Source organism: Heteronotia binoei, chromosome 15 (genome assembly GCF_032191835.1).
Source record: "Heteronotia binoei isolate CCM8104 ecotype False Entrance Well chromosome 15, APGP_CSIRO_Hbin_v1, whole genome shotgun sequence".
NCBI lineage: Eukaryota > Metazoa > Chordata > Lepidosauria > Squamata > Gekkonidae > Heteronotia > Heteronotia binoei.
Genome location: NC_083237.1, coordinates 62,855,735 through 62,883,105, shown reverse-complemented (window position 1 = coordinate 62,883,105; position 27,371 = coordinate 62,855,735). Strand labels below are relative to the sequence as shown.

At 49.2% G+C, this 27,371-nt stretch overlaps 1 protein-coding gene and 1 non-coding gene across 2 annotated transcripts; both read left to right on the top strand.

Moving 5' to 3' along the window:
- The first annotated feature begins 4,233 nt into the window (after positions 1-4,233).
- On the top strand, positions 4,234-16,335 carry LOC132584742 (uncharacterized). Its single transcript, XM_060256644.1, has 5 exons — positions 4,234-4,394; positions 6,768-6,839; positions 8,506-8,649; positions 13,803-13,880; positions 15,864-16,335. Exons 1-5 carry the CDS (start codon positions 4,331-4,333, stop codon positions 16,265-16,267), a joined length of 762 nt encoding a protein of 253 aa, XP_060112627.1. The 5' UTR covers positions 4,234-4,330; the 3' UTR covers positions 16,268-16,335.
- TRNAT-GGU (transfer RNA threonine (anticodon GGU)) lies at positions 13,032-13,103 on the top strand. The gene has a single exon. It is a non-coding gene; the product is annotated as a tRNA-Thr (tRNA).
- Positions 16,336-27,371: the final 11,036 nt, after the last annotated feature.

Genomic DNA, 27,371 nt, shown 5'->3' with positions numbered 1-27,371 from the left:
GGTGTGAGTCACAGATGTGTATTGATGGCAGGCACATTTCTATAAGGAAACTCCTTGCTGAATAGATAAGCAGACGCACTGGAAAGCTACCAGGGAGAAAGGGGAGGGGGGAAGTGAATCAGATAACGTGTAAGGGGCCAGCCTGCAGTCTTGCTTTTGCTTAAAGCGGATGGTCTGAGAAGTGTGCGGGGTTCATTATTTTTGGGAGCTTTGATGCTCAAATGAACCTTGCTATTGGTGCCAAATAGTAAAATACCTCGTTTTCAATCACTAGTGCTTAGAACAGGGGTCCCGAACGGGATGCCAGTGGGCACCATGGTACCCACCAATATCTGTTCTGATACCAGCCTAGCATGGCCTACCTGACAGGTTGTGGTAAGATTTAAAAAGGGGAATGAAATTCACTGGGAGACGTTAGGCCAGTCCCTTTCTCTCATACGGACCCAACTCACAGGGATCCATGAGGGTAAAATGGGAGGGGGATAACAGCATACATGGCAATGTGCTGTTTGGAGAAAGGCCAGGGGAAAACATAATATAAAAATTATTTCTGGTCCTCATTGGGCCCTGTGCTGGTTTTCTGACTACGAATCGCTAACCCTGACTGATCCGCAGACCACCTCGCACAGCAGCAAATCGTCCACTGCCACATGTGAAAAGTTCAAGAAGCGGACCACTGCATGCGACGAGTTCGAAAAGCGGGCCGCTGCGTGCGAAAAGTCCGCGTGTGAAAAGGTCGAGAAGCAGTCCGCTGCGTGTGAAAAAATCGAAAAGCGGGCCGCTGCGTGTGAGAAGTTGGAAAAGCAGGCCGCAGCGTGTGAAAAGCTCAAGAAGTATGCCGCTGTGTGTGAAACTGTCCTCAAGTTCACCCAGTAAACACAGGCTGAACCTGAGCTATTGTTCCAGAAAGTAAGTGGCTCTCAGAAGGTGGGAAAGGTCAAGATTCATCAAGCTTGTGGAATCCAGCAGGGAGCTAAGGGGCAGCAGAACAGCTTGTTTTAACTGAGGGAAAAGTTCACTTGGGAGAATTTTCTGGGCCGAGAAACTTCATTCCTTCAGGGTGGAACTGCTCACGTCACAGCAGCCAAGGTTTGGGAATCCAGATCTCTCTTAATTGGTGCTTTAAACGGTGAGCCAACCAATTGTGGTCAAGTGCTGGACTAGGATCCAGGGTCAAATCTTCACTCTGCCCTGAAGGTCACTGGGGAATGATCAATTATGCTCTCAGGGGGGGGGGGGGGCAATTCACAACTTGCAAAGTGTGCCTGCAGAAAACAGCTGTGTTGGAGGGTGGACTCTATGGCATTGTTACGGCCAGCAGGCCAATCTATTGAAAGAAAGGCGTTCTGGACGAGTAGGTCAGAGAAGCAAGCCTTTATTGAACGTGGTTTGCAAAGCGCGGAGAAATCAGGGCGAGTAAACCCACCCTGAAATCCAAAGTCTGCATCGCAGTGCAGCAGATTTTAAGCCTTCCGTGTCCCGCCTAGGCTGGCCCTGTGATCCAATTAGCCCACAGGCTTACAATCTGTTTGCCCTATCCCGTTCACTCTATCACGTGCGCACCCTGTGTTTCTCCCCCCCCCCCCCCTTAAGATATGTTTTGGCTCTTTTACGGCCGTGAAACCTCAAGTTTCATTTTCCTAGTTTTGGGTCATATTAGCTTTTGTTTCTCTGTCTGAAGCATAGTATGTACGCCCTTATCGGCTTGGCAAAGCAAAGCATCTTGCTGCATAATTGTTTGACCTCAGTTTAGCTTCATCCTGTTACACGGTGCCACCAGGTGTTTCATAACCAAAATGAAACATAATTTCCTTTACTCTCTCTTTCATAGGGTTGCCAATCCCCAGGTCGGGGCAGTGGATCCCCGGGTTTGGAGGCCCTCCCCCCGCTTCAGGGTCATCAGAAAGCGGGGGGAGGGGAGGGAAATGTCTGCTGGGAACTCTGTTATTCCCTATGGAGATTTATTCCCATAGAAAATCATGGAGAATTGATCTGCGGGTATCTGGGGGGGGGGCTGTTTTTTGGGGTAGAGGCACCAAAATTTCAGTACAGCATCTAGTGCCTCTCCCAAAAGTACCCCCCAAGTTTCAAAAAGATTGGACCAGGGGGGTCCAATTCTATGAGCCCCCAAAGAAGGTGCCCCTATCCTTCATTATTTCCTATGGAAGGAAGGCATTGAAAAGTGTGCTCTCCCTTTAAATGTGATGGCCAGAACTCCCTTTGGAGTTCAATGATGCTTATCACAGCCTTGATCTTGGCTCCACCCCAATGTCTTCTGGCTCCACCCCCAAAGTCTCCTGGCTCCACCCCCAAAGTCCCCAGATATTTCTTGAATTGGAGTTGGCAACCCTACTCTTTCCACCTTGCCCATTGAATAGTAGGTGCAGCTGCATAACAAGCCCTGGATGAGCTCCACCACCTGTTTTTCTACAGAGCAACCCTTGTTCATATGTATCTTTAGATGTGAACCCAAAGCCACAGTCTGTTTTGGGGGCGAAACCCTGCTGAGGCCCTAGACTCCCACTACAAAGTCTGGCCATGGAGTGCTCCCCCCCCCCCCGGTGACTATTTTAAGGTTTTGACTCTTTTAACTACTTTAAACCAGGGCTTTTTTGGGAACAGGAACTCCTTTGCATATTAGGCTACACCCCCCCCCCGATGTAGCCAGCCAATCCTCCGAGAATTTATAGGGCTCTTCTTATAGGGCCTACTGTAAGCTCTTGGGGGATTGGCTACATCGGGGGGGTGTAGCCTAATATGCAAAGGAGTTCCTGTTCCAAAAAAAGGCCTGAATATTCCTATTTTTAATCCTGTGATCAATATCCAACAAATGGGGCAAAAGGAGGCAAAAACTCTGACCAGCTTTCTCTGAATGTCTTGTCAGGGACCGGGAAATCGTCTGTAATTTTTACTTAACCTTCTGTGACAACTGGGAAGAACCCGAGCCGTGTTGCCATCTTCAGGGAAATCACTGGGAAGGTAACTCACTGGGTTTTGCCCCGATGTATGAGCTTCATGTGATTACAGCAACATACAGGCTTTCTTCCTTAACAGATTATGTTTTTATTGATGTTTAGCAGAGGGCGGGTTTTGTAGGAAAAGGTTTTTAGCACAGCACCTGGATAATTTTCCATCGTTGTCTCATCTCAAGCTAATTTTACTCCTTTTGTCTGACAGATTTCCAAACCGTATCCTGTCTGTTGCGAGATTTTCCCATTGGTTTAGTGCCTGGCCCAGATGCTGCTGCTTAACAGATGGGCTTTTACAGGGCTTTTTTTGTAGCAGGAACTCCTTTGCCTATTAGGCCACACACACACACAGACACCCCGATGTAGCCAATCCTCCAAGAGCTTATAGGGCCTATTGTAAGCTCCTGGGGATTGGCTACATAGAGTTTTATCACGAGTCCTAGAACGTCCCCAGCGGGATGTCCCCGACAGGATGACATCATTGCGCAGTGCGTGCTTTGTTGCCAATCCCCAGGTGGGGGCAGGGGATCCCCCAGTTTGGAGGCCCTCCCCCCACTTCAGGGTCATCAGAAAGCGGGGGGGGGGGAGGAAAATGTCTGCTGGGAACTCTATTATTCCCTATGGAGATTTATTCCCATAGAAAATCATGGAGGATTGATCCGCGGGTATCTGGGGCTCGGGCGGGGGGGCTGTTTTTTGGGGTAGATGCACCAAATTTTCAGTATAGCATCTAGTGCCTCTCCCCAAAATACCCCCCAAGTTTCAAAAGGTTTGCACCAGGGGGCCCAAATCTATGAGCCTCAAAAGAAGGTGTCCCTATCCTTCATTATTTCCTATGGAAGGAAGGAATTGAAAAGGTGTGCCGTCCCTTGAAATGTGATGGCCAGAACTCCCTTTGGAGTTCAATGATGCTTGTCACAGCCTTGATCTTGGCTCCACCCCTAATGTCTCCTGGCTCCACCCCCGAAGTCCCCAGATATTTCTTGAATTGGACTTGGCAACCCTACAACCCTGAGGAGTCCATGCTGCCACATCATTCCTTGTCTTGCACAGATTTGGGCTATTGGCTGGAGAATTCTGCCGGTCTTAAGTTACGGCTATGGATCTGCTCTTCTATCAGTGTAGGGTTGTCCTATCAAAGAGCAAAGAGTTTGCAGGAGGGGGCCCGACGAAGCCCCCTTTTTGTTGCCATTCTTTCCCCAGGTTGTTTTATTCTTTGTCCCTTCCAGCGTTCATTGCACTGTTGTCCTTGCCTTGCAGAGTGTCTGTCTTCCTGTACTGGCCTCTACAGGGCCTGCTCTGTTTTCAGAGACATCAAATATGGCAGGATTCACGTAAGCAACCTCCTCCTGGCCCTGCACATGCTGGGCATCCTGGTCACGAGCGAGGAGATGCACTGTATTCTTCACCTCGTCAGTGTGGACGGTACGTGTGAACCCTCGCTTTCAACGCTGGGGGTTTCGCCACACCTCTCCCTGCCCTCTTGAGCATCCAGCTTTGCATGCAGAAGGTCCCAGGGTCAGTCTCCAGAATCTCTGGCTAAGACCTCTGTCCGAAGACCACAGGGAGCCACTGCCAGTTGGAGCAGAGAGGACTGACCAGGGGCAGACTGGGGGAAATGACCCCCACCAAGGTTGCCAATCCCCAGGTAGGGGCAGGGGATCCCCCAGTTTGGAGGTTCTCCCTCCCCTGCTTCAGGGTCATCAGAAAGTGGACGGGGAGAGGGAAATGTCTGCTGGGGCACTCCATTATTCCCTTTGGAGGCCAATTCCCATAGAGTATAATGGAGAATTGATCCATGGGTATCTGGGGCTCTAGGGGGGCTGTTTTTAGAGGCACCAGGTTTTCAGTATAGCATCCAGTGCCTCTCCCCAAAACACCCTCCAATTCTATGAGCCTCAGAAGAAGGTGCCCCTATCCTTCATTATTTCCAATGGAAGGAAAGCATTTAAAAGGTGTGCGGTCCCTTTAAATGTGATAGCCAGAACTCCCTTTGGAGTTCAACGATGCTTCTCACAACTTTGCTCCTGCCTCCACCGCCAATGTCTCCTGGCTCCACCCCCAAAGTCCCCAGATCTTTCTTGAATAACAAAATTGCTGAGCAGACAGGTTAAAACGGATAAAAGGAGGTACTTCTTTACTCAAAGGGTGATTAACATGTGGAATTCACTGCCATAGGAGGTGGTGGCAGCCACAAGCATAGCCACCTTCAAGAGGGGTTTAGATAAAAATATGGAGCAGAGGTCCATCAGTGGCTATTAGCCACAGTGTGTGTGTGTGTGTGTGTGTGTGTGTGTGTATATATATATATATATATATATAAAAATTTTGGCCACTGTGTGACACAGAGTGTTGGACTGGATGGGCCATTGGCCTGATCCAACATGGCTTCTTATGTTCTTCTGTGACACAGAGTGTTGGACTGGATGGGCCATTGGCCTGATCCAACATGGCTTCTCTTATGTTGTTATGTGACACAGAGTGTTGGACTGGAGGGGCCATTGGCCTGATCCAACATGGCTTCTCTTATGTGACACAGAGTGTTGGACTGGATGGGCCATTGGCCTGATTCAACATGGCTTCCCTTATGTTCTTCTGTGACACAGAGTGTTGGACTGGATGGGCCACTGGCCTGATCCAACATGGCTTCTCTTATGTTGTTATGTGACACAGAGTGTTGGACTGGAGGGGCCATTGGCCTGATCCAACATGGCTTCTTATGTTCTTCTGTGACACAGAGTGTTGGACTGGATGGGCAATTGGCCTGATCCAACATGGCTTCTCTTATGTTCTTATGTGACACAGAGTGTTGGACTGGATGGGCCATTGGCCTGATGCAACATGGCTTCTCTTATGTTCTTATGTGACACAGAGTGTTGGACAGGATGGGCCATTGGCCTGATGCAACATGGCTTCTCTTATGTTCTTATGTGACACAGAGTGTTGGACTGGATGGGCCACTGGCCTGATCCAACATGGCTTCTCTTATGGTCTTATGTGACACAGAGTGTTGGACTGGATGGGCCACTGGCCTGATCCAACATGGCTTCTCTTATGTTCTTATGTGACACAGAGTGTTGGACTGGATGGGCCATTGGCCTGATGCAACATGGCTTCACTTATGTTCTTATGTGACACAGAGTGTTGGACTGGAGGGGCTATTGGCCTTATCCAACATGGCTCCTCTTATGTTCTTATGTGACACAGAGTGTTGGACTGGATGGGCCATTGGCCTGATCCAACATGACTTCTCTTATGTTCTTCTGTGACACAGAGTGTTGGACTGGAGGGGCCACTGGCCTGATCCAACATGGCTTCTCTTATGTTCTTCTGTGACACAGAGTGTTGGACTGGAGGGGCCACTGGCCTGATCCAACATGGCTTCTCTTATGTTCTTCTGTGACACAGAGTGTTGGACTGGAGGGGCCATTGGCCTGATCCAACATGGCTTCTCTTATGTTCTTGAATTGGACCTAACAACCCTATCCCCACCCCACCCTGGCCCCACCTCCCCAAAGTTTGCCTAGTGGGCAAGTTGGCCCTGAGGGTAACAATATTTTAACAAATCAATAAAATAGCCCTCTCCTGGCCCTGTCTCCTTCCTCCCCTCTCCCTGTCAGTCATAAGAGGGAAGCAAAGAAGATTGTTCATTCTGACATTCCTACTGTTAAAATGTTGGGGATTATTTAAAACACGGAAACTTGAAGGTAAACAATCTGTTTTCAAAGTGCGTAAGATGTTATTCAGGCACAATTTGCTGTGTTTCCCACTCCTTTTCTGTGTCCTTCTCTGCTACAGGACATGGAAGTCTGAACTTCTGTCAATTCTTGGAAGCTGTGAACACATCCTCTCCTTTTGCAGAAACAGACGGTAAGAGACATGCAAATGGTGGCACCTTGGTCTTCACGCAGCTTTTGTCTTTTGGGCCCAGACCAGATATGCTCTGAGAGTTCCATGTTTGGAGCTCCCACCAGTTTTTAAACTTAGGGCGTTTTCACACAGAGCTTACCCTGGAGCGATGTCCCTCTTCACCACGCAGTGTCTGCATGGATTTCGCACCAATTGCTCCGCAGAACCAGGAAGAGCCGTGAAGTGCCGAGCCTTTTGCGTTGCAAATGTAAACTGCTAAAAACCAGTTTACGTTAGCGACGCAAAAGCCGAGGCTCTTCCTGGTTCTGCGGAGCAGTTGGTGCGAAATCCGTGCAGACGCTGTGCGGTGAAGAGGGACGTCGCTCTGGGGTAAGCTCTGTGCGAAAACGCCCTTAGTTTTCTTGTGTACATAGCCCTGATTCCAAGTCAGAATGTGACCAGTTTTGCACTAGGGCTTGTTCCGGGTGGAGAGCCCTTTCGCCCCCGGGGCTTCTCTCCATTTTCACATAAGCTGCCGCGGAGCTGCTAGTTGGTGCGCCGCTCTTCCGCAGCAAGCAGAAACCGCTTGTCAGAGGATCTCGCTTGCTGTGGAATAGCGGCACGCCAACTCACAGCTCTGGGGCAACTTGTGCGAAAACAAAGAGAAGCCCCAGGAGCAAAAGGCTCTCCACATGAAACGAGTCTAGTGCAAAATCAGTCAGTGGGCGTTTTCGCACTGACCTTACTCGGGAGCGACGTCCCTCTTCACCGCGCAGCTTCTGCGCAGATTTTGCACTAATTGCTCCGCAGAACCCGGAAGAGCCGCAAAGTCCCGCGGCTTTTGCCTCGCAAATGTAAAGTTTACATTTGCGAAGCAAAAGCCGCGGGACATTGTGGCTCTTCCGGGTTCTGCGGAGCAATTAGTGCGAAATCCGCACAGACGCTGCACGGTGAAGAGGGACGTTGCTCCCGAGTAAGGTCAGTGCGAAAACACTCTGTGTCTTGCAAGGGGGGAAGTTAAGCCCTCCAGGGCCTTTTCCCAATTCGAAATGGGCCCGGCGACCTGCAGTTTGGGTCAATGTGCTAAAGGCCCAACATTGACTCTCAGTATTGACTCCCTCGTGGGGCATTTAAGGTTGCCAACTTCTTTGGAAGGGATGCCAGCTTCCAGCTGGGGCTTGAGGATCCTCTAGCTCCTCTCCAGACTACAGAGACCAGTACCCCTGGAGGAAATGCAGGCCCAAGCTGTATGCGGCTATAAAGGGCTTTTATAGTGGACACGTACAGGCAGTTATCGATCTTGCAGGGCAGCACCTACAGAATGTCCTGAACAGATGGGTTAGTACCTTGAATTGATAGGCAGCCAATGGAGTGACTGAAGAATGAGTAATAGAACAAAGCAGCAGACAAATGCACCTTTAAGACCAACGAAGTTTTATTCAGAATGTCAGCTTTCGTGTGCTCTGAGCAGACTTCAGACAAAAAACGGAATGGCAAGCAGTCCTAAATATAGAGAAAATGGGCGATGAGTTGGAATGCAGAGTCATGGAAATGTTTTTAGCAGATTAAAAGAATCACAAATTAGGGTCTGTGTTTGTTAGTTAGTGTTGTTAACTGGGCTGAGAGCAGCTTCACACATGCATTGCCAGAAAATGAAGGAACAATAGTCATTGGGTATGTTCTGTAGCTTTCCAGAATACTCTGCAAGCTTTCAGGAAGATGAAGAAGGGGACAGTGACGGTTGAAGAACTGGAGCCAATCTTGCACTACCTGGGAATCACTCTGAGCTCGGAAATTTTGCAGCAAACTCTGGGACGCACAAAAGTGAACAGTGAGTGTGAACTACTGTCAGGGTTTGCTGAAAGATCTAGTCGCATGGTCCAGAGGAGAGAATACGGGTCAGGGCTAGGGATGAGCATGGAACACAAAAATATTGGTTTGTTTCATGGTCCATTGTGTCAAGCATGCGGGTTCAATGACGAGTCAAAGTTGATACAAAGACTACGTTTATTGATAGACCGATACTTTCTGTGTAACAGATTCTTGAGAGTAATACTGCATATACATTGATACAATACTTTTAAGGCATACTTCAAAAGGATTCCGAAGGATCGGGTTGTGGGGTAGCTCTCACACATAAACTATCATAAATGTCTACATTCCCACAGTGTTATCAGGACTCTGTCCTTGCTTTCCCTAGATGTCTCACACTCCCTACTGAGAATGTATGGGAAGGTGCTGATTACTTCTTCTCCAGTTAGTTTCATTTCTCACTACTTCTACTCTTTAGGCAATAAAGCAAGAAGAGGGGAGGGAAAGAATAACAAGGCTAGCAAAACTGGGTCCTCTATGATACTTCACAGAGCAGGGTTAGGTAGGACCCTATAACAATCAATTATCAATGGAATTTCACCATGCTTGACACATTGGTTTGCCCAGTTTGGTGGTTTGGTTCATTTTGTATTTAAAAAAAAAAAAAAATTCTGAATGAATTGTGGTTTGTTTGGTTCAGGAAGGTGGGGTGCTCTGTTCCTTGGGGGGAAACTCTATGATAATGAACAAATAATGGCACAGTCGAACTGCCCAAAAAACAAGCTGTTCTGTTTTTATTTCACGCACAGCAGAATTTACTGAAACAATTCATAACAAACCATGAATCAGACATTTTAAGCATAAATTGCAGTTTGTCCATCTATTTGTGCCCATCCCTAGTCAGGGCATTCAAAGGAGAAAATGTTGCTGACCCATCCTGTGAGAAAATAGCTGACTATTACTTTGTCAAATTGGTTGGTAGCTGGGAGTCCACCGCAGCCAGACCAGACCAGACTCTTCTGCTTGGTACCCCATGTCCAGCTGTCATTCTCTTCCTTGAGAATAATGACGCACTCAGTCCATGTAGAAAATAATACTGTGGAATCCACAATGTGTATATTCTTTAAATTATAAACAGTGATACAGACAAAAAACCATCTAGAAGAAGAAGAAGATGATGATGATATTGGATTTATATCGCACCCTCCACTCCGAAGAGTCTCAGAGCGGCTCACAATCTCCTTTCACTTCCCCCCCTCCCCACAACAGACATCCTGTGAGGTAGATGAAGATATTGGATTTATATCCCGCCCTCCACTTCAAAGAGTCTCAGAGCGGCTCACAATCTCCTTTCCCTTCCTCCCCCACAACAGACACCCTGTGAGGTAGATGAAGATATTGGATTTATATCCCGCCCTCCACTCCGAAGAGTCTCAGAGCGGCTCACAATCTCCTTTCCCTTCCTCCCCCACAACAGACACCCTGTGAGGTAGATGAAGATACTTGATTTATATCCCACCCTCCACTCCAAAGAGTCTCAGAACAGCTCACCTTTACCTCCCCCCCCCACAACAGACACCCTGTGAGGTAGATGAAGATATTGGATTTATATCCCGCCCTCCACTCCGAAGAGTCTCAGAGCGACACACAATCTCCTTTCCCTTCCCCCCCCCCACAACAGACACCCTGTGAGGTAGATGAAGATATTGGATTTATATCCCGCCCTCCACTCCGAAGAGTCCCAGAGCGGCTCACAACTTCCTTTACCTTCCTCCCCCACAACAGACACCCTGTGAGGTAGATGAAGATATTGGATTTATATCCCGCCCACCACTCCAAAGAGTCTCAGAGAGGCTCACAATCTCCTTTCCCTTCCTCCCCCACAACAGACACCCTATGAGGTAGATGAAGATATTGGATTTATATCCCGCCCTCCACTCCGAAGAGTCCCAGAGCGGCTCACAACTTCCTTTACTTTCCTCCCCCACAACAGACACCCTGTGAGGTAGATGAAGATATTGGATTTATATCCCGCCCTCCACTCCAAAGAGTCTCAGAGCGCCTCACAATCTCCTTTCCCTTCCTCCCCCACAACAGACACCCTGTGAGGTGGGTGGGGCTGGAGAGGGCTCTCACAGCAGCTGCCCTTTCAAGGACAACCTCTGCCAGAGCTATGGCTGACCCAAGGCCATTCCAGCAGGTGCAAGTGGAGGAGTGGGGAATCAAACCCGGTTCTCCCAGATAAGAGTCCGCACACTTAACAACTACACCAAACCGGCTCTCCACACCAAACCAGCTGCAGGGAAGAGTAGTGTTTTTTCCACTGATAATGCATGCAGTGGGAGTTAAACTTTACCAGGGCTATTGCTTAAACCAGGCCTATTGCTGGCATATCATTAAGATGATGCTGAGACCCAAGTTGAACATCTTACATGACATTCCCAAAACATGGATGTGCAACCAGACTTGCAGCGAGGCATCCATTGGGGTAACTCAATTTAAAAAGCCTGTTCTATGAGGACCAAGAAGGAACTTCTTTTCTCTCCCACCCCGCTTTTTCCAATGGAAAGGGAAGGGGCTTTTTTTTGCCCCTTTCCTCTAAGTGAAAGAGTGCTTTTTACCCGATGTACTTCTGACTGAGAGTCCAGTCATGCACCTGTGAACTCTGGCACACCAGGTGCATCGTCTACTGGCCCTCTGCCCTACTCCTTCACTGGTGTGATGGTGAAGAGGGCAGACTCTAATTTGAAGAGCAGGGGTCGATTCCCACTCCTCCACATGAAGCCTGCTGAGTGACCCTGGGCAGGAGTCGTTTTGTAGAAAAATAGGTGCCAGGGCTCATTAGCATATGCTGCCACCCCTCAGCCAAAAGCAACCCGATGCAAGAAAGGAGAGCCCCGGGTGAGCGAGACCTGATTGGGCTATCTAGAGATAAAGCCGGCCCAAGCAGGCCTCGCTCGCCTGGGGCTCTCCTGGGCTGCCCGCCCCCCCAGTCAAAAGGCCAGCAAGCTACTCGCCACCCAAAATCACATATCTCTCTCTCTCAGCTTGACTTCGCGAACAAAGATTTAAGAAAGGTGCAGTAGTCCACGTCTGCTGCAGGCTCGCTGATGGCTGACAAGACCAATGCGGGACAGGCAGGTCCGGCCACAGTGACTGCAGGGAAAAGTCTGATTTGGGGCTGGTGCTGCAGCAGTGCGATTCTTCCTCAATCTCCTTTTGTCCTCAAGACCAGCTATGCGTGCGTTCTCAAAGGAAGAGACAGCCTGGTGGATGGTGTGCCTCCATGCTTTGCGATCTGAGGCTAGGTCAGACCACTGGTGATGGTTGATGCGACAGGTGCCAAGGGATTTCTTCAAGGAGTCCTTGTACCTCTTCTTTGGTGCCCCTCTATTTCGATGGCCGGTGGAAAGTTCGCCATACAGGGCAATCTTGGGAAGGCGGTGGTTTTCCATCCTGGAAATATGCCCTGCCCAGCGCAGCTGCGTCTTCAACATAAGAAGTGGAGAAAGGGTGGTGTGGTCTTCTCCAGGGGTTAATGAGGGCTGCTGGGGGCATGGCAAAGCCCCTGGTGGCTGGCTGGCTGGCTGCCCGCTCTCCTAATCCAGGGATTGTTATGCAGCTGCACCGGCTATTCAATGGAGAAGGTAGGCGGAAGGAAGAGGGGGAACCCTCAGAAAGGTTCAGGAGCTGCGCTTCTGTGAGCTCCAGCTGAATCTGAGGCCTGCCCCTGGACCAGTCAGAGTTCTCTTTCAGAACTCTCAGCCCCACCCACCCCACAAGGTGTCTGTCATGGGGAGAGGAAAGCTGCTTTGAGACTCCTTAGGTTTAAGCAAGTGGGGTACAAAATACTTTATCTTACTGTCCAGCCCCTGCCAGTTTCTCTGCTGGCACAGGTAGCAGCGCAGCGACAACGTGCCTTGGCACGGGCATATCTTCATTGCACAGTGGCTTGTCTCAGAGTTAACACCGCCAAGGCAGGGCGTTGGTTGCCAGCCTCCACATTTCAGGACCAGCCTTTGGGGATCTCTCCCCCAAGTCCTTTTCTGGGCTGTTCTGAGACCAAAGTCGCTAACAGCAAATACGACATCAATATATATATAATCACACCTATAAACCGCAAACGCATCAGATCATTTCAATTATATTTTCAAAAATTGAAATATTTACCCATGGATGCTTGAAAAAAAGGTACAGGCTTTCCTCCCCCCCCCCTTCCTCCTGCAATCTTCTTTAACCCTCAAAAATTACCCAATGTACAGGGAGGGACGGTGGCTCAGTGGTAGAGCATCTGCTTGGTAAGCAGAAGGTCCCAGGTTCCATCCCCGGCATCTCCAAAAAAAAGGGTCCAGGCAAGTAGGTGAGAGAAACCTCAGCTTGAGACCCTGGAGAGCCATGAATGGGGCTGTGGCTCAGTGGTAGAGCATCTGCTTGGTAAGCAGAAGGTCCCAGGTTCAATCCCTGGCATCTCCAAAAAAGGGTCCAGGCAAATAGGTGTGAAAAACCTCCGCTTCAGACCCTGGAGAGCCATGAATGGGGCTGTGGCTCAGTGGCAGAGCATCTGCTTGGGAAGCAAAAGGTCCCAGGTTCAATCCCCGGCATCTCCAAAAAAGGGTCCAGGCAAATAGGTGTGAAAAACCTCCGCTTGAGACCCTGGAGAGCCATGAATGGGGCTGTGGCTCAGTGGTAGAGCATCTGTTTGGGAAGCAGAAGGTCCCAGGTTCAATCCCCGGCATCTCCAAAAAAGGGCCCAGGCAAATAGGTGTGAAAAACCTCCGCTTGAGACCGTGGAGAGCCGCTGCCAGTCTGAGAAGACAATACTGACTTTGATGGACCAAGGGTCTGATTCAGTATAAGACAGCTTCAGATGTACCTGAGTGGGTCATTTGACTCTTAGTGATGCCAGGGGTGTCAGAGTCGTCAGAACGAGCACTTTTGATTGGGCTGGAGGCAGGACTACCTGGTACCTTAGGCAAGGGTAACTTGCCCCTGACTTGCGCTGATAATGCCACTGAGTCACATGGGGGGGGCAGTTTGGCACCCCCAGAAGGCCGGCGCTCTTGGCAGTCACCTCGTTTGCCTAGTGGCAGAGCCAGCCCTGGCCGGAAGCCAGTGAAGTTGCTTAACTGCCTGTGTTAGATATAAACCCGTCTCCCTTTCCCTATCCTTCAGAGAACGGCAAGTTCGACATTTCAGATTTTCTGTTGGCTGCAAAAGAATTGCAGAGAAGCCTCGATGATGAAGAAGAAGGTGAGTGGATTCAACTCGGATCAGAACCGGCCCCTGATTCAGCCTTCATCAGATCCGACGTTCCTCTTGCAGTTTGGTTCCCAGCTATAACAAACCACAGTTACAATCCTCACTCCTCATTTCCCGTGTGCTGGTCGACGGTTCATTATAGCAATTCCCAGGGGTCATTTTGTAGAAAAATAGGTGGCGGAGCTTATTAGCATAACTAATTAGCATATGCCACCCTCCCCCCAGCCAAAAGCAACTCATGCCTGAAAGGAGACCCCCAGGCAAGTGAGGCCTGCTTGGGCAGGCTCAAGTGAGCAAGCAGGCCTCGCTCACCGGGGCTTCTCCTGGGCCGCCCCCCCCCCCCCCGCTCCCAGTCATAAGGCCAGCAAACCACCCACCGCCCAAGATCACGCAAGAAGTGGAGAAAGGGTGGTGTAGGCTTCTCCAGGGGTTAATAAGGGCTGCTGGGGGCATGGCAAGGCCCCTGGTGGCTGGCTGGCTGCTTGCTCTCCTCATCCAGGGGTTGTTATGCAGCTGCACCTACTATTCAATGGACAAGGTAAGTGGGGAGGCGGAGGGGGAGTCCTCAGAAAGGTTCAGGAGCTGCACTCCTGTGAGCTCCTGCTGAATCTGAGGCCTGAAAATTCCCCAACTTGAAAAAAAAAAACTTCTGCAATTCCAAAGTCAACTTCACAGTCCCTAGAAGACACAACAGCTGTCTTTGTTTTCCTCATCACGTACTAGGGTTGCCATCTCGGGGTTGGGAAATACCCGGAGATTTGGGGAGTGGAGGGAGGTTTGGGGTAGGAAAGCGGGGAGGAGAAGAGGAGAGGGGAGGAGGAGGAGGGGGGAGGAAAGAGAAGGGGAGGAGGGGGAGGGGAGAGGGGGAGGAGAGGAGAGGAAGGAGGAGGGGGGAGAGAGGAGGAGGAGGGCTCCCCCTCCCCCCAGCAGACACGAGGGAGAGAGGGAGGGAGGGCGGGGCTCAGGGAGGGCAGGGAAAGGGACCTCAGCAGGGTACAATGACATCATATCCACCTTCCAAAGCAGCCATTTTCTCCAAGTTAACTGATTTGGGCCATCTGGAGATCAACTAATAGCAGAAGATCTCCAGGTGTCACCTGGAGGCTGGCAACCGTCCTTGCAAATTCACCGATGAAATTAGGTCGTCTGGCTTGGGTCCCTCACCATTTATATTATTATTATTTTCCTGATTTTCTTCTCCACATAAATTGTTGCCTCTTAGTAAGAGCTGGGGATTCCCTGGAATTGCAGCTCATCTACAGACTACAGAGATCAGTTCCCCTGGAGAAAATGGCTGCTTTGGAGGGTGTACTAGGGTGGGCACAGGGGATCCCCTGGTGGGGGCAGGGGATCCCCTGGTTTGGAGGCCCTGCCCCCACTTCAGGGTAATCAGAAAGGGAGGGAGGGAAATGTCTGCTGAACACACCATTATTCCCTATGGAAACCAATTCCCATAGGGAATAATGGAGAATTGATCCGCGGGTATCTGGGGCTCTGGGGGGGACTGTATTTTGAGGTAGAGACACCAGATTTGCAGCATATCATCCAGCGCCTCTCCTCAAAACACCCTCCAAGTTTCAAAACGATTGGACCGAGGGGTCCAATTCTATGAGCCCCAAAAGAAGGTGCCCCTATCCTTCATTATTTCCAGTGGAGGGAAGGCATTGAAAAGGTGTGCGGACCCTTGAAATGCAATGGCCAGAACTCCCTTTGGAGTTCAATTATGGATGTCAGACGGTCCAGTACTGATTCCCCACTCCTCCACTTGCAGCTGCTGGAATGGCCTTGGGTCAGCCATAGTTCTGGCAGAGTTGTCCTTGAAAGGGCAGCTTCTGTGAGAGCCCTCTCAGCCCCATCCACCTCACAGGGTGTCTGTTGTGGGGGAAGAAGATAAAGGAAATTGTAAGCCGCTCTGAAACTCTGATTCAGAGAGAAGGGCGGGGTATAAATCTACTGTTCTTCTTCTTCCTGCAGCGCTCCTGTATGAATATGCCACTTCCAAAAGAAGCCCTTTTCAAGATGTGTCTGACCTCGTTGATGCTGAATACAGACGCAGGAGAAAATACTGGGACTGCTTTGACGAGGAGATGCCCGTCCATACCTGCCTCCTTCCCCTCTTGATGTGCCAAGAGTCAGATGAAGATGTTGCTCTTGGCAAACAGCAGAGTAAGACCTCCAACATGGATGTCAGACGGTCCAGTACTGCATCCACCAAGGAGGAAGTGAAAGAAGGTGACGCCATGGAGGTGACGAGTTCCAGCCCTGCATCCCTTGCAAATAATGCAAAGGAGGGGAATAAAGACAGCGATGCCGTGGAGCAGGGGAAATCCCAGGCACAACCACCAACTCCAAACACTGGGGATCCAGTCCCATCCTAGTGAATTGACTGACAGAATTTGGGTTTCCTGTTTGGGTTTTTACAAAAATAGAACTGCTGTTAAACCTCTTGAATGATTCCCTTGTCTGATATCTCTGTATTTCTTATCGCCTTCACCAGGGCCGGCACGCCCACTAGGCAAATTAGGCATTTGCCTAGACCTAGGGCACTGGGAGGGGGGCCGCCAAATTGGGCTCTCCCCTCCTCCAGGTACCCAAAACAAATGCCTAATTTTCCTGCCGCTGCCATTTGTCCGCTGGTTGGTGACAGGCCACCTTCCGCTCCACGCTCCTCCGGGCTCACTCAGAGGAGCACCACTATTCTCTGCCTTACCCACTTCGATGTGGGCATCTCAGCGTTCTCTCTTAAGAGAGTGCCCAACAAGGCTTCGCTCCTCCTCACTTCCAGAAAGGAGGGGAGCAAAACCTCATCGGTTGCTATCTTAAAAAGAGAATGCTGAGATGCCTGCATCAAAGTGGGCAGGGCCAAAGATAGCAGTGCTTCTCTGAGCATGCTGGGGGGGGGGGGCGCACATTAACAGATTCATCAGTGTTCCAAAATAGGAGATACAAGGAACGAGGTTGATTCCTCCTGGGTGTGTCCAGACGGAACATTAACCGCGATTCATCCACGCACCCGATACGGAGTTAAACGGGACGTCCAGACATCCACATCTGTCAAGCAATGTGGAAGCGTCATCATCCTGGCTTGCATTTATATAGGGATAATTTGACAGCGGACAAAGTCCGGTCCTTTTCGGAAGAGCCACGACAAGTTCGGGTTTTTACAGTGTGGATGTTCGGTGCAGGAAACGGGCACGAAGGAACACCACCCTAGCCTCAGTGCTCACGGTCGTAATTTGTGTATTCTTCCACTCACCGAACCGAAAGGCATATCCCTCAAATTAATAGAAAATTAAATGCCAAGGCATTAAAAGGGAGGAAATGTAACCTTTTCTCAAATGTAAAGAGTATAAGAAACGCGTTGATCTTTTTTTAAAAATCGCCTGCACAACGAAGTAGTCCCCTGCCAAAACTTGATTTGAAATCCACTGGCTGGTTGACCGAACTACTTATTTTCCCGCCTATCGCTCAAAACACTTTTGTTCGACATGCAGAAAACGTTTAGAACTCCGCGCTGCACAAGATGGCTGGAGTTCACGGCTTATCATGGAGGAGAGAGGAGGTTATGGACTCGCTTGCACTTTGAGGGGAAACCAGGGCGCCGAGAGTGCTCAAGCAAGCTCACAGAAATATAGATATTTACGAGGAGATTGCAAAGAGGATGGCAGCAAGGAGCCACAAGAGGACGGCGTTAGAGTGCCGCGCCAAGACCAAGGCGCTTCGTTCTAAGTACCGAAAAGTCATTGCAGCTAACGTGAAATCAGGATCCAACAAGAAAAGCTGCCCGTACTTTGAGGAGCTTGACGCCAAATACTTATATTATATTAAAGATGGCAAAAATAATTTCTTCAATGCCTCCTGGGGAAGGCTTACAAAGAAAAGGGGTGGCAGTTGAAGAGGGGATTCCGATGACCGGAGTGGATGAGTAGGTCAATGTGGAAGCAGGAGGTCCTTCTGATATTAATGATTCTCCAGATGTTTTACTGATTTTATTAGGTCAACAATAACACAACCGCCTGTGTGCATGCTGTTTGTTGAATGGGTATGGAGGTTGCCAATTTTCCCATGAATAATCAAGGTTTTTTAAAAAGGTGTATTAACACAGCACGGACTATGCAGGTCTCTGATGCCAACTTCACAGTGAAGTTTAAAAGATTAACTCTTTGTAGGGGTATTTTTTTAAAGCAGTTGACCATGATAACTGCTCCTCTTTCAATCCAAACACTCTAGTTTGTGCCATTGGTTGTGCTTAAATCTGCCCTGGGTTATGGGTCTTATATGTTCTCTTTAGAAAGGGTTGCCAGCCTCCAGGTGGGGCCTGGTAATCTCCTGCTTTTACAACTGATTTCCAGCAGGCAGAGATCAGCTCCCCTGGAGAAAATGGCTGCTTTGAAGGGTGGACTCTAGGGCACTGTACTAGGGTTGCCAATCCCCAGGTGGGGGCAGGGGATCCCCCAGTTTGGAGGCCTTCCCCCTGTTTCAGGGTCATCAGAAAGTAGGGGGGGAGGGAAATGTCTGCTGGGCACTCCATTATTCCCTATGAAGATTGATTCCCATAAGGTATAATGAAGAATTGATCCTCAGGTGTCTGGGGTCCGGGGAGGCTGTGTTTTGAGGTAGAGACACCAGATTTGCAGCATAGCATCCAGTGCTTCTCCCCAAAATACCCTCCAAGTTTTAAAGAGATTGGACCAGGGGGTCCAATTCTATGAGCCCCAAAAGAAGGTGCCCATATCCATTATTTCCAGTGGAGGGAAGGCATTTAAAAGGTGTGCTGTCTCTTTAAATGTGATGGCCAAAACTCCCTTTGGAGTTCAATTATGCTTGTCATACCCTTGCTCCTGGCTCCACCCCCAATGTCTTCTGGCTCCACCCCCAAAGTCCCCAGATATTTCTTGAATTGGACTTGGCAACCCTACACTGTACCATGCTGAGGCCCCTCCCCTCTCCCCAAACTCTGCCCTCTCCCTGATCCACCTCCAAAGTTTCCAAGTATTTTCCAACACAAACCTGGCAACCCTATCCCTTCTGGACCCATAGCTCTATGGTTGCAGTCCCCAGGGTAACGCTAAAGTGTTTGAAAGTATCTCAATTGAAGATATGCTTTTTCACCATGTGGGTCACCTTCCACTCTATGACATCATTCCACTGGAACTCCCCATGTGCCAGTTGACATCTACAAGGACTGGAGAGAACCCGACGTGGGGAGGGCTCCGCAACCATCTCCAGAGAGCAGCCCACCGAACTCTCTTGGCCCCTCCCGTCGCCATCTTGGCACCAAACCTGGAGACCTCTTTCATGGTGCTGCTGGAAGATCAGTAATTCAAGAACTTCCCCTTGCTTCACGCATATGATCCTGCCAGTGCAACTCCCTGCTGGTTCCATTCTGGGCCCTGGAGGTCACCTACTGGGTCTCTAATCTTCTCAGCCGTTTAGCAAGTGAGTTGGGACAGGCCGTGGGTTGGAAAGGGAGGTGGTTTACTGTAAGTAACCAAGAACGCTTCGGGCCTTGCGCCTGGATAGCCTGGTATTGTCAGAGTTCGGGAGCGAAGCAGAGCTGATCACGGTTAGACCATCAAGGAAGAAGAAGATAATGGCAAACCACCTCTGCTAATCTAGGGATGCCAATCCCCAGGTGGGGGCAGGGGATCCCCTGGTTTGGAGGCCCTCCCCCTGCTTCAGGGTCATCAGAAAGTGGGGGGGGGAGAGGGAAATGTCTGCTGGGCACGCTGTTATTCCTAATGGAGACCGATTCCCATAGGGTATAATGGAGAATTGAAGATGATATTGGATATTGATCCGCAGGTATATGGGGCTCTGGGGGAGGGCTGCTTTTTGAGGTAGAGGCACCAAATTTGCAGCATAACATCTGGTGCCTCTTTCAAAACCCCCTCCAAATTTCAAAAAGATTGGACCAGGGGGTCCAATTCTATGAGCCCTAGAAGAAGGTGCCCATATCCTTCATTATTTCCAATGGAGGGAAGGTATTTGAATAGCGTGCAGTCCCTTTAAATGTGATGACCAGAACGCCCTTTGAAGTTCAATTATGCTTGTCACAACCTTGAACATATGAAGCTGCCTTCTACTGAATCAGACCCTCGGTCCATCAAAGTCAGTATTGTCTACTCAGACTGGCAGCGGCTCTCCAGGGTCTCAAGCTGAGGTTTTTCATGCCTCCTTGCCTGGACCCTTTTGAGTTGGAGATGCCGGGGATTGAACCTGGGACCTCCTGCTTCCCAAGCAGATGCTCTACCACTGAGCCACAGCCCCATTCATGGCTCTCCAGGGTCTCCAGCTGAGGTTTTTCACACCTATTTGCCTGGACTCTTTTTTGGAGATGCCGGGGATTGAACCTGGGACCTCTTTCTTCCCAAGCAGATGCTCTACCCCTGAGCCACTGTCCCTCCCCTTAAGTCAGTCTTGTCTACTCAGACTGGCAGTGGCTCTCCAGGGTCTCCAGCTGAGGTTTTTCACGCCTACTTGCCTGGACCCTTTTTAGTTGGAGATGCCGGGGATTGAACTTGGGACCTCCTGCTTCCCAAGCAGATGCTCTACCACTGAGCCACAGCCCCATTCATGGCTCCCCAGGGTCTCCAGCTGAGGTTTTTCACGCCTACTTGCCTGGACCCTTTTAGTTGGAGATGCCGGGGATTGAACCTGGGACTTTCTGCTTCCCAAGCAGATGCTCTACCGCTGAGCCACAGCCCCATTCATGGCTCTCCAGGGTCTCCAGCTGAGGTTTTTCACGCCTACTTGCCTGGACCCTTTTAGTTGGAGATGCTGGGGATTGAACCTGGGAGCTCCTGCTTCCCAAGCAGATGCTCTACCGCTGAGCCACAGCCCCATTCATGGCTCTCCAGGGTCTCCAGCTGAGGTTTTTCACGCCTACTTGCCTGGACCCTTTTAGTTGGAGATGCCGGGGATTGAACCTGGGACCTTCTGCTTCCCAAGCAGATGCTCTACCGCTGAGCCACTGTCCCTCCCCTTGTTCCTGGCACCACTCCCCAAAGCCTCCTGGCTCCACCCCCAAAGTCTCCAGATAGTTTTTGAATTGGACTTGGCAACCCTATGCTAATCCCTTTCTTGAAAACCTCATGGTTCTGGCGTTGCCATGAGTTGGTTACCACTTGGTAGTACATTGTTTTTGTTATTTGGATGGGTGGGCTGCAGTTCACTAGCGGAAATGAATAAATGCCTCCTTTTCAGCCTGCAGCTGCATTTTTGAAGTTTCTCTCATCTTTTTATTGTGCCGGATTATTTTAGGGTACCCTGACGTCTCCGCTAATGAGAAAAGAGCAAAACTTTCCATCTCAGAATGGAGGGAGCTGACAGGTAATTGATTTTTCTCACCCTGTCCGTGAAAAAACTCACCCATTTTGGTATGGATTTATCGCGATTACTGTGCGTCAAACTGATGCTACCCTGAATGTATTTTTCCATTTTTTAAAAATATATCAAGAACTATGCTTTTAAGAACTAACTTTTAAAAGAAGTATTTAATACATTGTGAAATGTCTATATCCTAGTTGGGGAAATATATCATTTTTTTTTTTTAAAGAAATCAGTTGGTTTCTTGTGGATTTAACAAACTTCCCACGTTAAATAAGAACATAAGAACATAAGAGAAGCCATGTTGGATCAGGCCAACGGCCCATCAAGTCCAACACTCTGTGTCACACAGTGGCAAAAAATGTTATATACACACATACACTGTGGCTAATAGCCACTGATGGACCTGTGCTCCATATTTTTATCTAAACCCCTCTTGAAGGTGGCTATGCTTGTAGCCGCCACCACCTCCTGTGGCAGTGAATTCCACATGTTAATCACCCTTTGGGTGAAGAAGTACTTCCTTTTATCCATTTTAACCTGTCTGCTCAGCAATTTCATCGAATGCCCACGAGTTCTTGTATTGTGAGAAAGGGAGAAAAGTACTTCTTTCTCTACTTTCTCCATTCCATGCATTATCTTGTAAACCTCTATCATGTCACCCCGCAGTCGACGTTTCTCCAAGCTAAAGAGTCCCAAGCGTTTCAACCTTTCTTCATAGGGAAAGTGCTCCAGCCCTTTAATCATTCTAGTTGCCCTTCTCTGCACCTTCTCTAATGCTATAATATCCTTTTTGAGGTGCGGCGACCAGAACTGCACACAGTACTCCAAATGAGACCGCACCATCGATTTATACAGGGGCATTAGGATACTGGCTGATTTGTTTTCAATTCCCTTCCTAATAATTCCCAGCATGGCGTTGGGAAATCTCCCAGCTGTATCTTTTCCTCTTACCGCAGCAATTTGTGGATGCATGCCAAATTGTTATTCAAAAGGTGAAAGCACTCTGTCCATAATCAGACTGATTTCCCACTTGCCATATGCCGCTCTCACGCTCCTCTTCTTCACAGGGCTTCTGTTGGATTTCACACGACCTGCCCCGGGGCTGCAACCAGCTTCGCCTTTTTTACGCGGCAACCAGAAACTGGTTTTTAGAGGATCTTGTTTGCTGTACAAAAGAGGCTGAGTGAGTTGCAGCCCCGGGGCAGATGGTGGGCGTTTTCCCACAGAGCTTACCGCGGAGCGACGTCCCTCTTCACTGCGCAGCGTCTGCGCGGATTTCCCACCAACTGCTCCGAGGAACCAGGAAGAGCCGCGGCTTTGGCGTCGCTAACGTAAACTGGTTTTCAGCAGTTTACATTTGCGACGCAAAAGGCCCGGCACTTCCTGGTTCCTCGGAGCAGTTGGTGGGAAATCCGCGCAGACGCTGCGCGGTGAAGAGGGACGTCACTCCGCGGTAAGCTCTGTGGGAAAACGCCCAGTGTGAAATCCGACAGAAGCCCCGCAGAGAAGAGGAGAGTGAGAGCGGCAGGAGGCTAGTGGAAAATCGGTCTGGCTTTTAATTCAGGTTGGGTGGCCGTGTTGGTCTGCAGCAACAGAACAAAGTCTGAGTCCATGGAATTCACTGCCACAGGAGGTGGCGGCGGCTTCAAGCATAGCCAGCTTCAGGAGGGAATTGGATAACAATCTGGAGCAGAGGTCCATCAGGGGCTATTAGCCACAGCTTATTGTTGGAACTCTCTGTCTGGGGCAGTGATGCTCTGTATTCTTGGTGCTTTAGGGGGGCACAGTGGGAGGGCTTCTAGTGTCCTGGCCTGGTGGACCTCCTGATGGCACTTGGGGTTTTTTTGGCCACTGTGTGACACAGAGTGTTGGATTGGATGAGCAATTGGCCTGATCCAACATGGCTTCTCTTATGTTCTTATGTGACCCAGAGTGTTGGACTGGATGGGCCACTGGCCTGATCCAACAGGGCTTCTCTTATGTTCTTCTGTGACACAGAGTGTTGGACTGGATGGGCCATTGGCCTGATCCAACAGGGCTTCTCTTCTGTTCTTATGTGACACAGAGTGTTGGACTGGATGGGCCACTGGCCTGATCCAACATGGCTTCTCTTATGTTCTTATGTGACACAGAGTGTTGGACTGGATGGGCCATTGGCCTGATCCAACAGGGCTTCTCTTATGTTCTTATGTGACACAGAGTGTTGGACTGGATGGGCCATTGGCCTGATCCAACATGGCTTCTCTTCTGTTCTTATGTGACACAGAGTGTTGGACTGGATGGGCCACTGGCCTGATCCAACAGGGCTTCTCTTATGTTCTTATGTGACACAGAGTGTTGGACTGGATGGGCCACTGGCCTGATCCAACATGGCTTCTCTTATGTTCTTATGTGACACAGAGTGTTGGACTGGATGGGCCATTGGCCTGATCCAACAGGGCTTCTCTTATGTTCTTATGTGACACAGAGTGTTGGACTGGATGGGCCACTGGCCTGATCCAACATGGCTTCTCTTATGTTCTTCTGTGACACAGAGTGTTGGATTGGATGAGCAATTGGCCTGATCCAACATGGCTTCTCTTATGTTCTTATGTAACACAGAGTGTTGGACTGGATGGGCCATTCGCCTGATCCAACATGGCTTCTCTTATGTTCTTCTGTGACACAGAGTGTTGGACTGGATGGGCCATTGGCCTGATCCAACATGGCTTCTCTTATGTTCTTATGTGACACAGAGTGTTGGACTGGATGGGCCACTGGCCTGATCCAACATGGCTTCTCTTATGTTCTTATGTGACACAGAGTGTTGGACTGGATGGGCCACTGGCCTGATCCAACATGGCTTCTCTTATGTTCTTATGTGACACAGAATGTTGGACTGGAGGGGCCATTGGCCTGATCCAACATGGCTTCTCTTATGTTCTTATGTGACACAGAGTGTTGGACTGGAGGGGCTACTGGCCTGATCCAGCATGGCTTCTCTTATGTTCTTATGTGACACAGAGTGTTGGACTGGAGGGGCTACTGGCCTGATCCAGCATGGCTTCTCTTATGTTCTTATGTGACACAGAGTGTTGGACTGGATGGGCCATTGGCCTGATCCAACATGGCTTGTCTTATGTTCTTATGTGACACAGAGTGTTGGACTGGATGGGCCACTGGCCTGATCCAACATGGCTTCTCTTATGTTCTTCTGTGACACAGAGTGTTGGATTGGATGAGCCATTGGCCTGATCCAACATGGCTTCTCTGATGTTCTTCTGTGACACAGAGTGTTGGATTGGATGGGCCATTGGCCTGATCCAACATGGCTTCCCTTATGTTCTTATTGCCCAAGACCTGGTGAGAGATGATGATGTAAAGGCATCTAAGACCAACAAAGTTTTATTCAAAGTATGAACTTTCCTGTGCATGCAGATTGAAGCTTAATTAAAATTAAACTTTGTTGATCTTAGAGGCGCCTGGACTCAAACTTTGTTCCACTGGTTTTTTATATTATTGTTCTGAGCTGTATAGCTAGTTCTGGTGCAGTCTAAGATGATCTCCGGTGCTGGAAAGCAAGCTACAAGCCTTTGATAGGGTTGCCAGCTCCAGGCTGGGAAATTCCTTGAGACTGGGGAGGGGAGACACAGAGTCCACCCTCCAAAGCAAGCCGTTTTCTCCTGTGAAAATGAGCTCTGTAGTGGGAGGATTCGTTGTAAGTTCAGGAGACCTACAGGCCCAATCTGGAAACTCATACAAGCCTGACTGAGGTTTTTTTGGCGGCTATAGAATCATCGTGGAGGCCTTTCGGTACCTTGGAAATTTAATAAGAATAGAGTACCGGATTAAGTTCAGTGTTTCTTAGTAAATCACAAGCCTGATGAAAGCAGTGGACTAAACAGGAACTATATGTTAACAATCCTGTCACGGTCTACTGTTGTTCATGGAATCTGAAGACACATCTGTTCTACTGTGAACCTTGTTTATGTGAGACTTTGAAGAAGAAGCAGATGACTGCAGATTTATACCCCGCCCTTCTCTCTGCTTATTTTTCATTCTCTCACAGCCAACACCTAAGTGATGAGCCAGGTGAGGACGGTAAATTGACAGACCTAACCGAGCAGAGTGAAGACAGCAGATCCCAAGACCCAAATGAGCAGAGCGAGGGCGGAATCCAAATACGTGTGGAGACATCAGAGCCCCGTTCCTCAGAAGAGAGGGAGGACTCCACGGCTCCTGTTTCTGGTTCAGGCAGGAAAAGCAGTGCCGGCTGGACGGACAACACAACCAGCTACCTTACCCCTGAACTAAGCACATCCTCCCCCCTTGACTTCCTCAGCTCAGACACGTAAGAGAAACAGTTTTGCATAGGGTTGCCAAGTCTAACTCAGATAATATCTGGGGACTTTGGGGGGTGGAGCCAGGAGACTTTGGGGGTGGGGCCGGGAGACTTTCCCTAAAATAAATAAATAAAAACACAGCAGTGCAGTTCCCCTGGATACAGTCTTAATTTCCTCACCCAAGCAGCTGCAAATCATCTCTCTCTCTCTCACACACACACACATACAAAAGCAAAAATAAAAGTTTGCAATCCCACACTCGTGTGGTCTCACTGGGGCAATTTACTCACGAGTTGCTGAACTTCCCATAACACAGGGAAACCAAAGGTTCAAGTTTCCCCTTTACTATGCAAATGACCTCTGAAAAGCTTGTGCAACCAACAGAGAGTCTGGGCTGGCTTTACAGTTCCAGGAAGCAGCCATGTTGTTCTGCCTGCTCACCCCGCCCCCGTACAACCTTAAAGACACAGACACACCATCCCGAAAGGAAGCCTTGACAAGCTTTCTCCTAGCATTCTGAAGGGGAAAGGCACATGGGGGCTGTGGGGGCGGAGTTTCCCCCTGCTGGCCAGCTGACTGGGGGCGGGAAGGAGCCTGAGAAAGCGAGAGAACCCTCACTGGGACCTGGGGATTGCAAGCCTCGTTTTACAGCAAAAGGTGGCCTATCCAGGCATCGCCTCCCAACTCGCAGCCATGATGAGACTCGTGGAGTATTATTATTATTATTATTATTATTATTATTATTATTATTATTATTATTATTATTATTATTATTATTATTATTATTATTATTATTATCACCTACTTGTTGAGATATTTGTCAAATGTTCCTACTTGTTGAGATATCTGTCAAATGTTCTTCTTTCACAATCCCAGAACTTTAACCCCACAGTTGCTTAATGAGCTAAAGGGGATCTCTGTCCAGTCTGGCATTGTATGAAATGATTCTTGAGAATTCCCCCTTAAAATTTATCATTGAATGGTAAAGTGTCTGCTTTTATAACAAAAGTGTTGACCACCCACAGATAAGGGTCTTCTCCTCTTTAGGGGGCTCCCAGGTTTGCAGATTTGTAAATTAACTGGAATAAAAAGAGGGTGAAACCCCTCAAAATTTTTCTGATGGGGATTAAATATACTTTAGAACAGTGGTCCCCAACCTCTCGGGCACCAGGGACCAGTTTTGCGGAAGACAATTTTTCCACGGACAGGCAAAGGGGGGATGCTTTTGGGAGGATACAATTGTGCACTTTATTTTAGCGTGATGGTTAAGTGTGCAGACTCTTATTTGGGAGAACTGGGTTTGATTCCCCACTCCCCCACTTGCAGCTGCTGGAATGGTCTTGGGTTAGCCATGGCTTTCACAAGAGTTGTCCTTGAAAGGGCAGCTTCTGGGAGAGCTCTCTCAACCCCACCCACCTCGCAGGGTGCCTGTTCTGAGGGAGGAAGATAAAAGGGATTGTGAGCCACTCTGAGATTCGTAGTGGAGGGCAGGATATAAATCCAACGTCATCTTATTATTATTATTACATTGTAATATATAATTAAATTATTATACAACTAACGGCCCGGTTGCTAACAGGCCACGGCCCGGTAACGGTCCAAGGTCCGGGAGTTGGGGACCCCTGCTTTAGAAGAGATGGGATGTGGTTAGGACTGCCAAAACCATGTTGGGAAATACCAGGAGATTTTGGGGGCAGACCCTGCTGTGGGCAGAGTTTGAGGAAGGAAGGGGATGGGATGCCATAAAGTCCACCGTCTAAAGTTGCCATTTTCTGCAGAGAACTGATCTCTGTAGTCTGGAGATAACTTGTAGATCTTTGAAAGATCT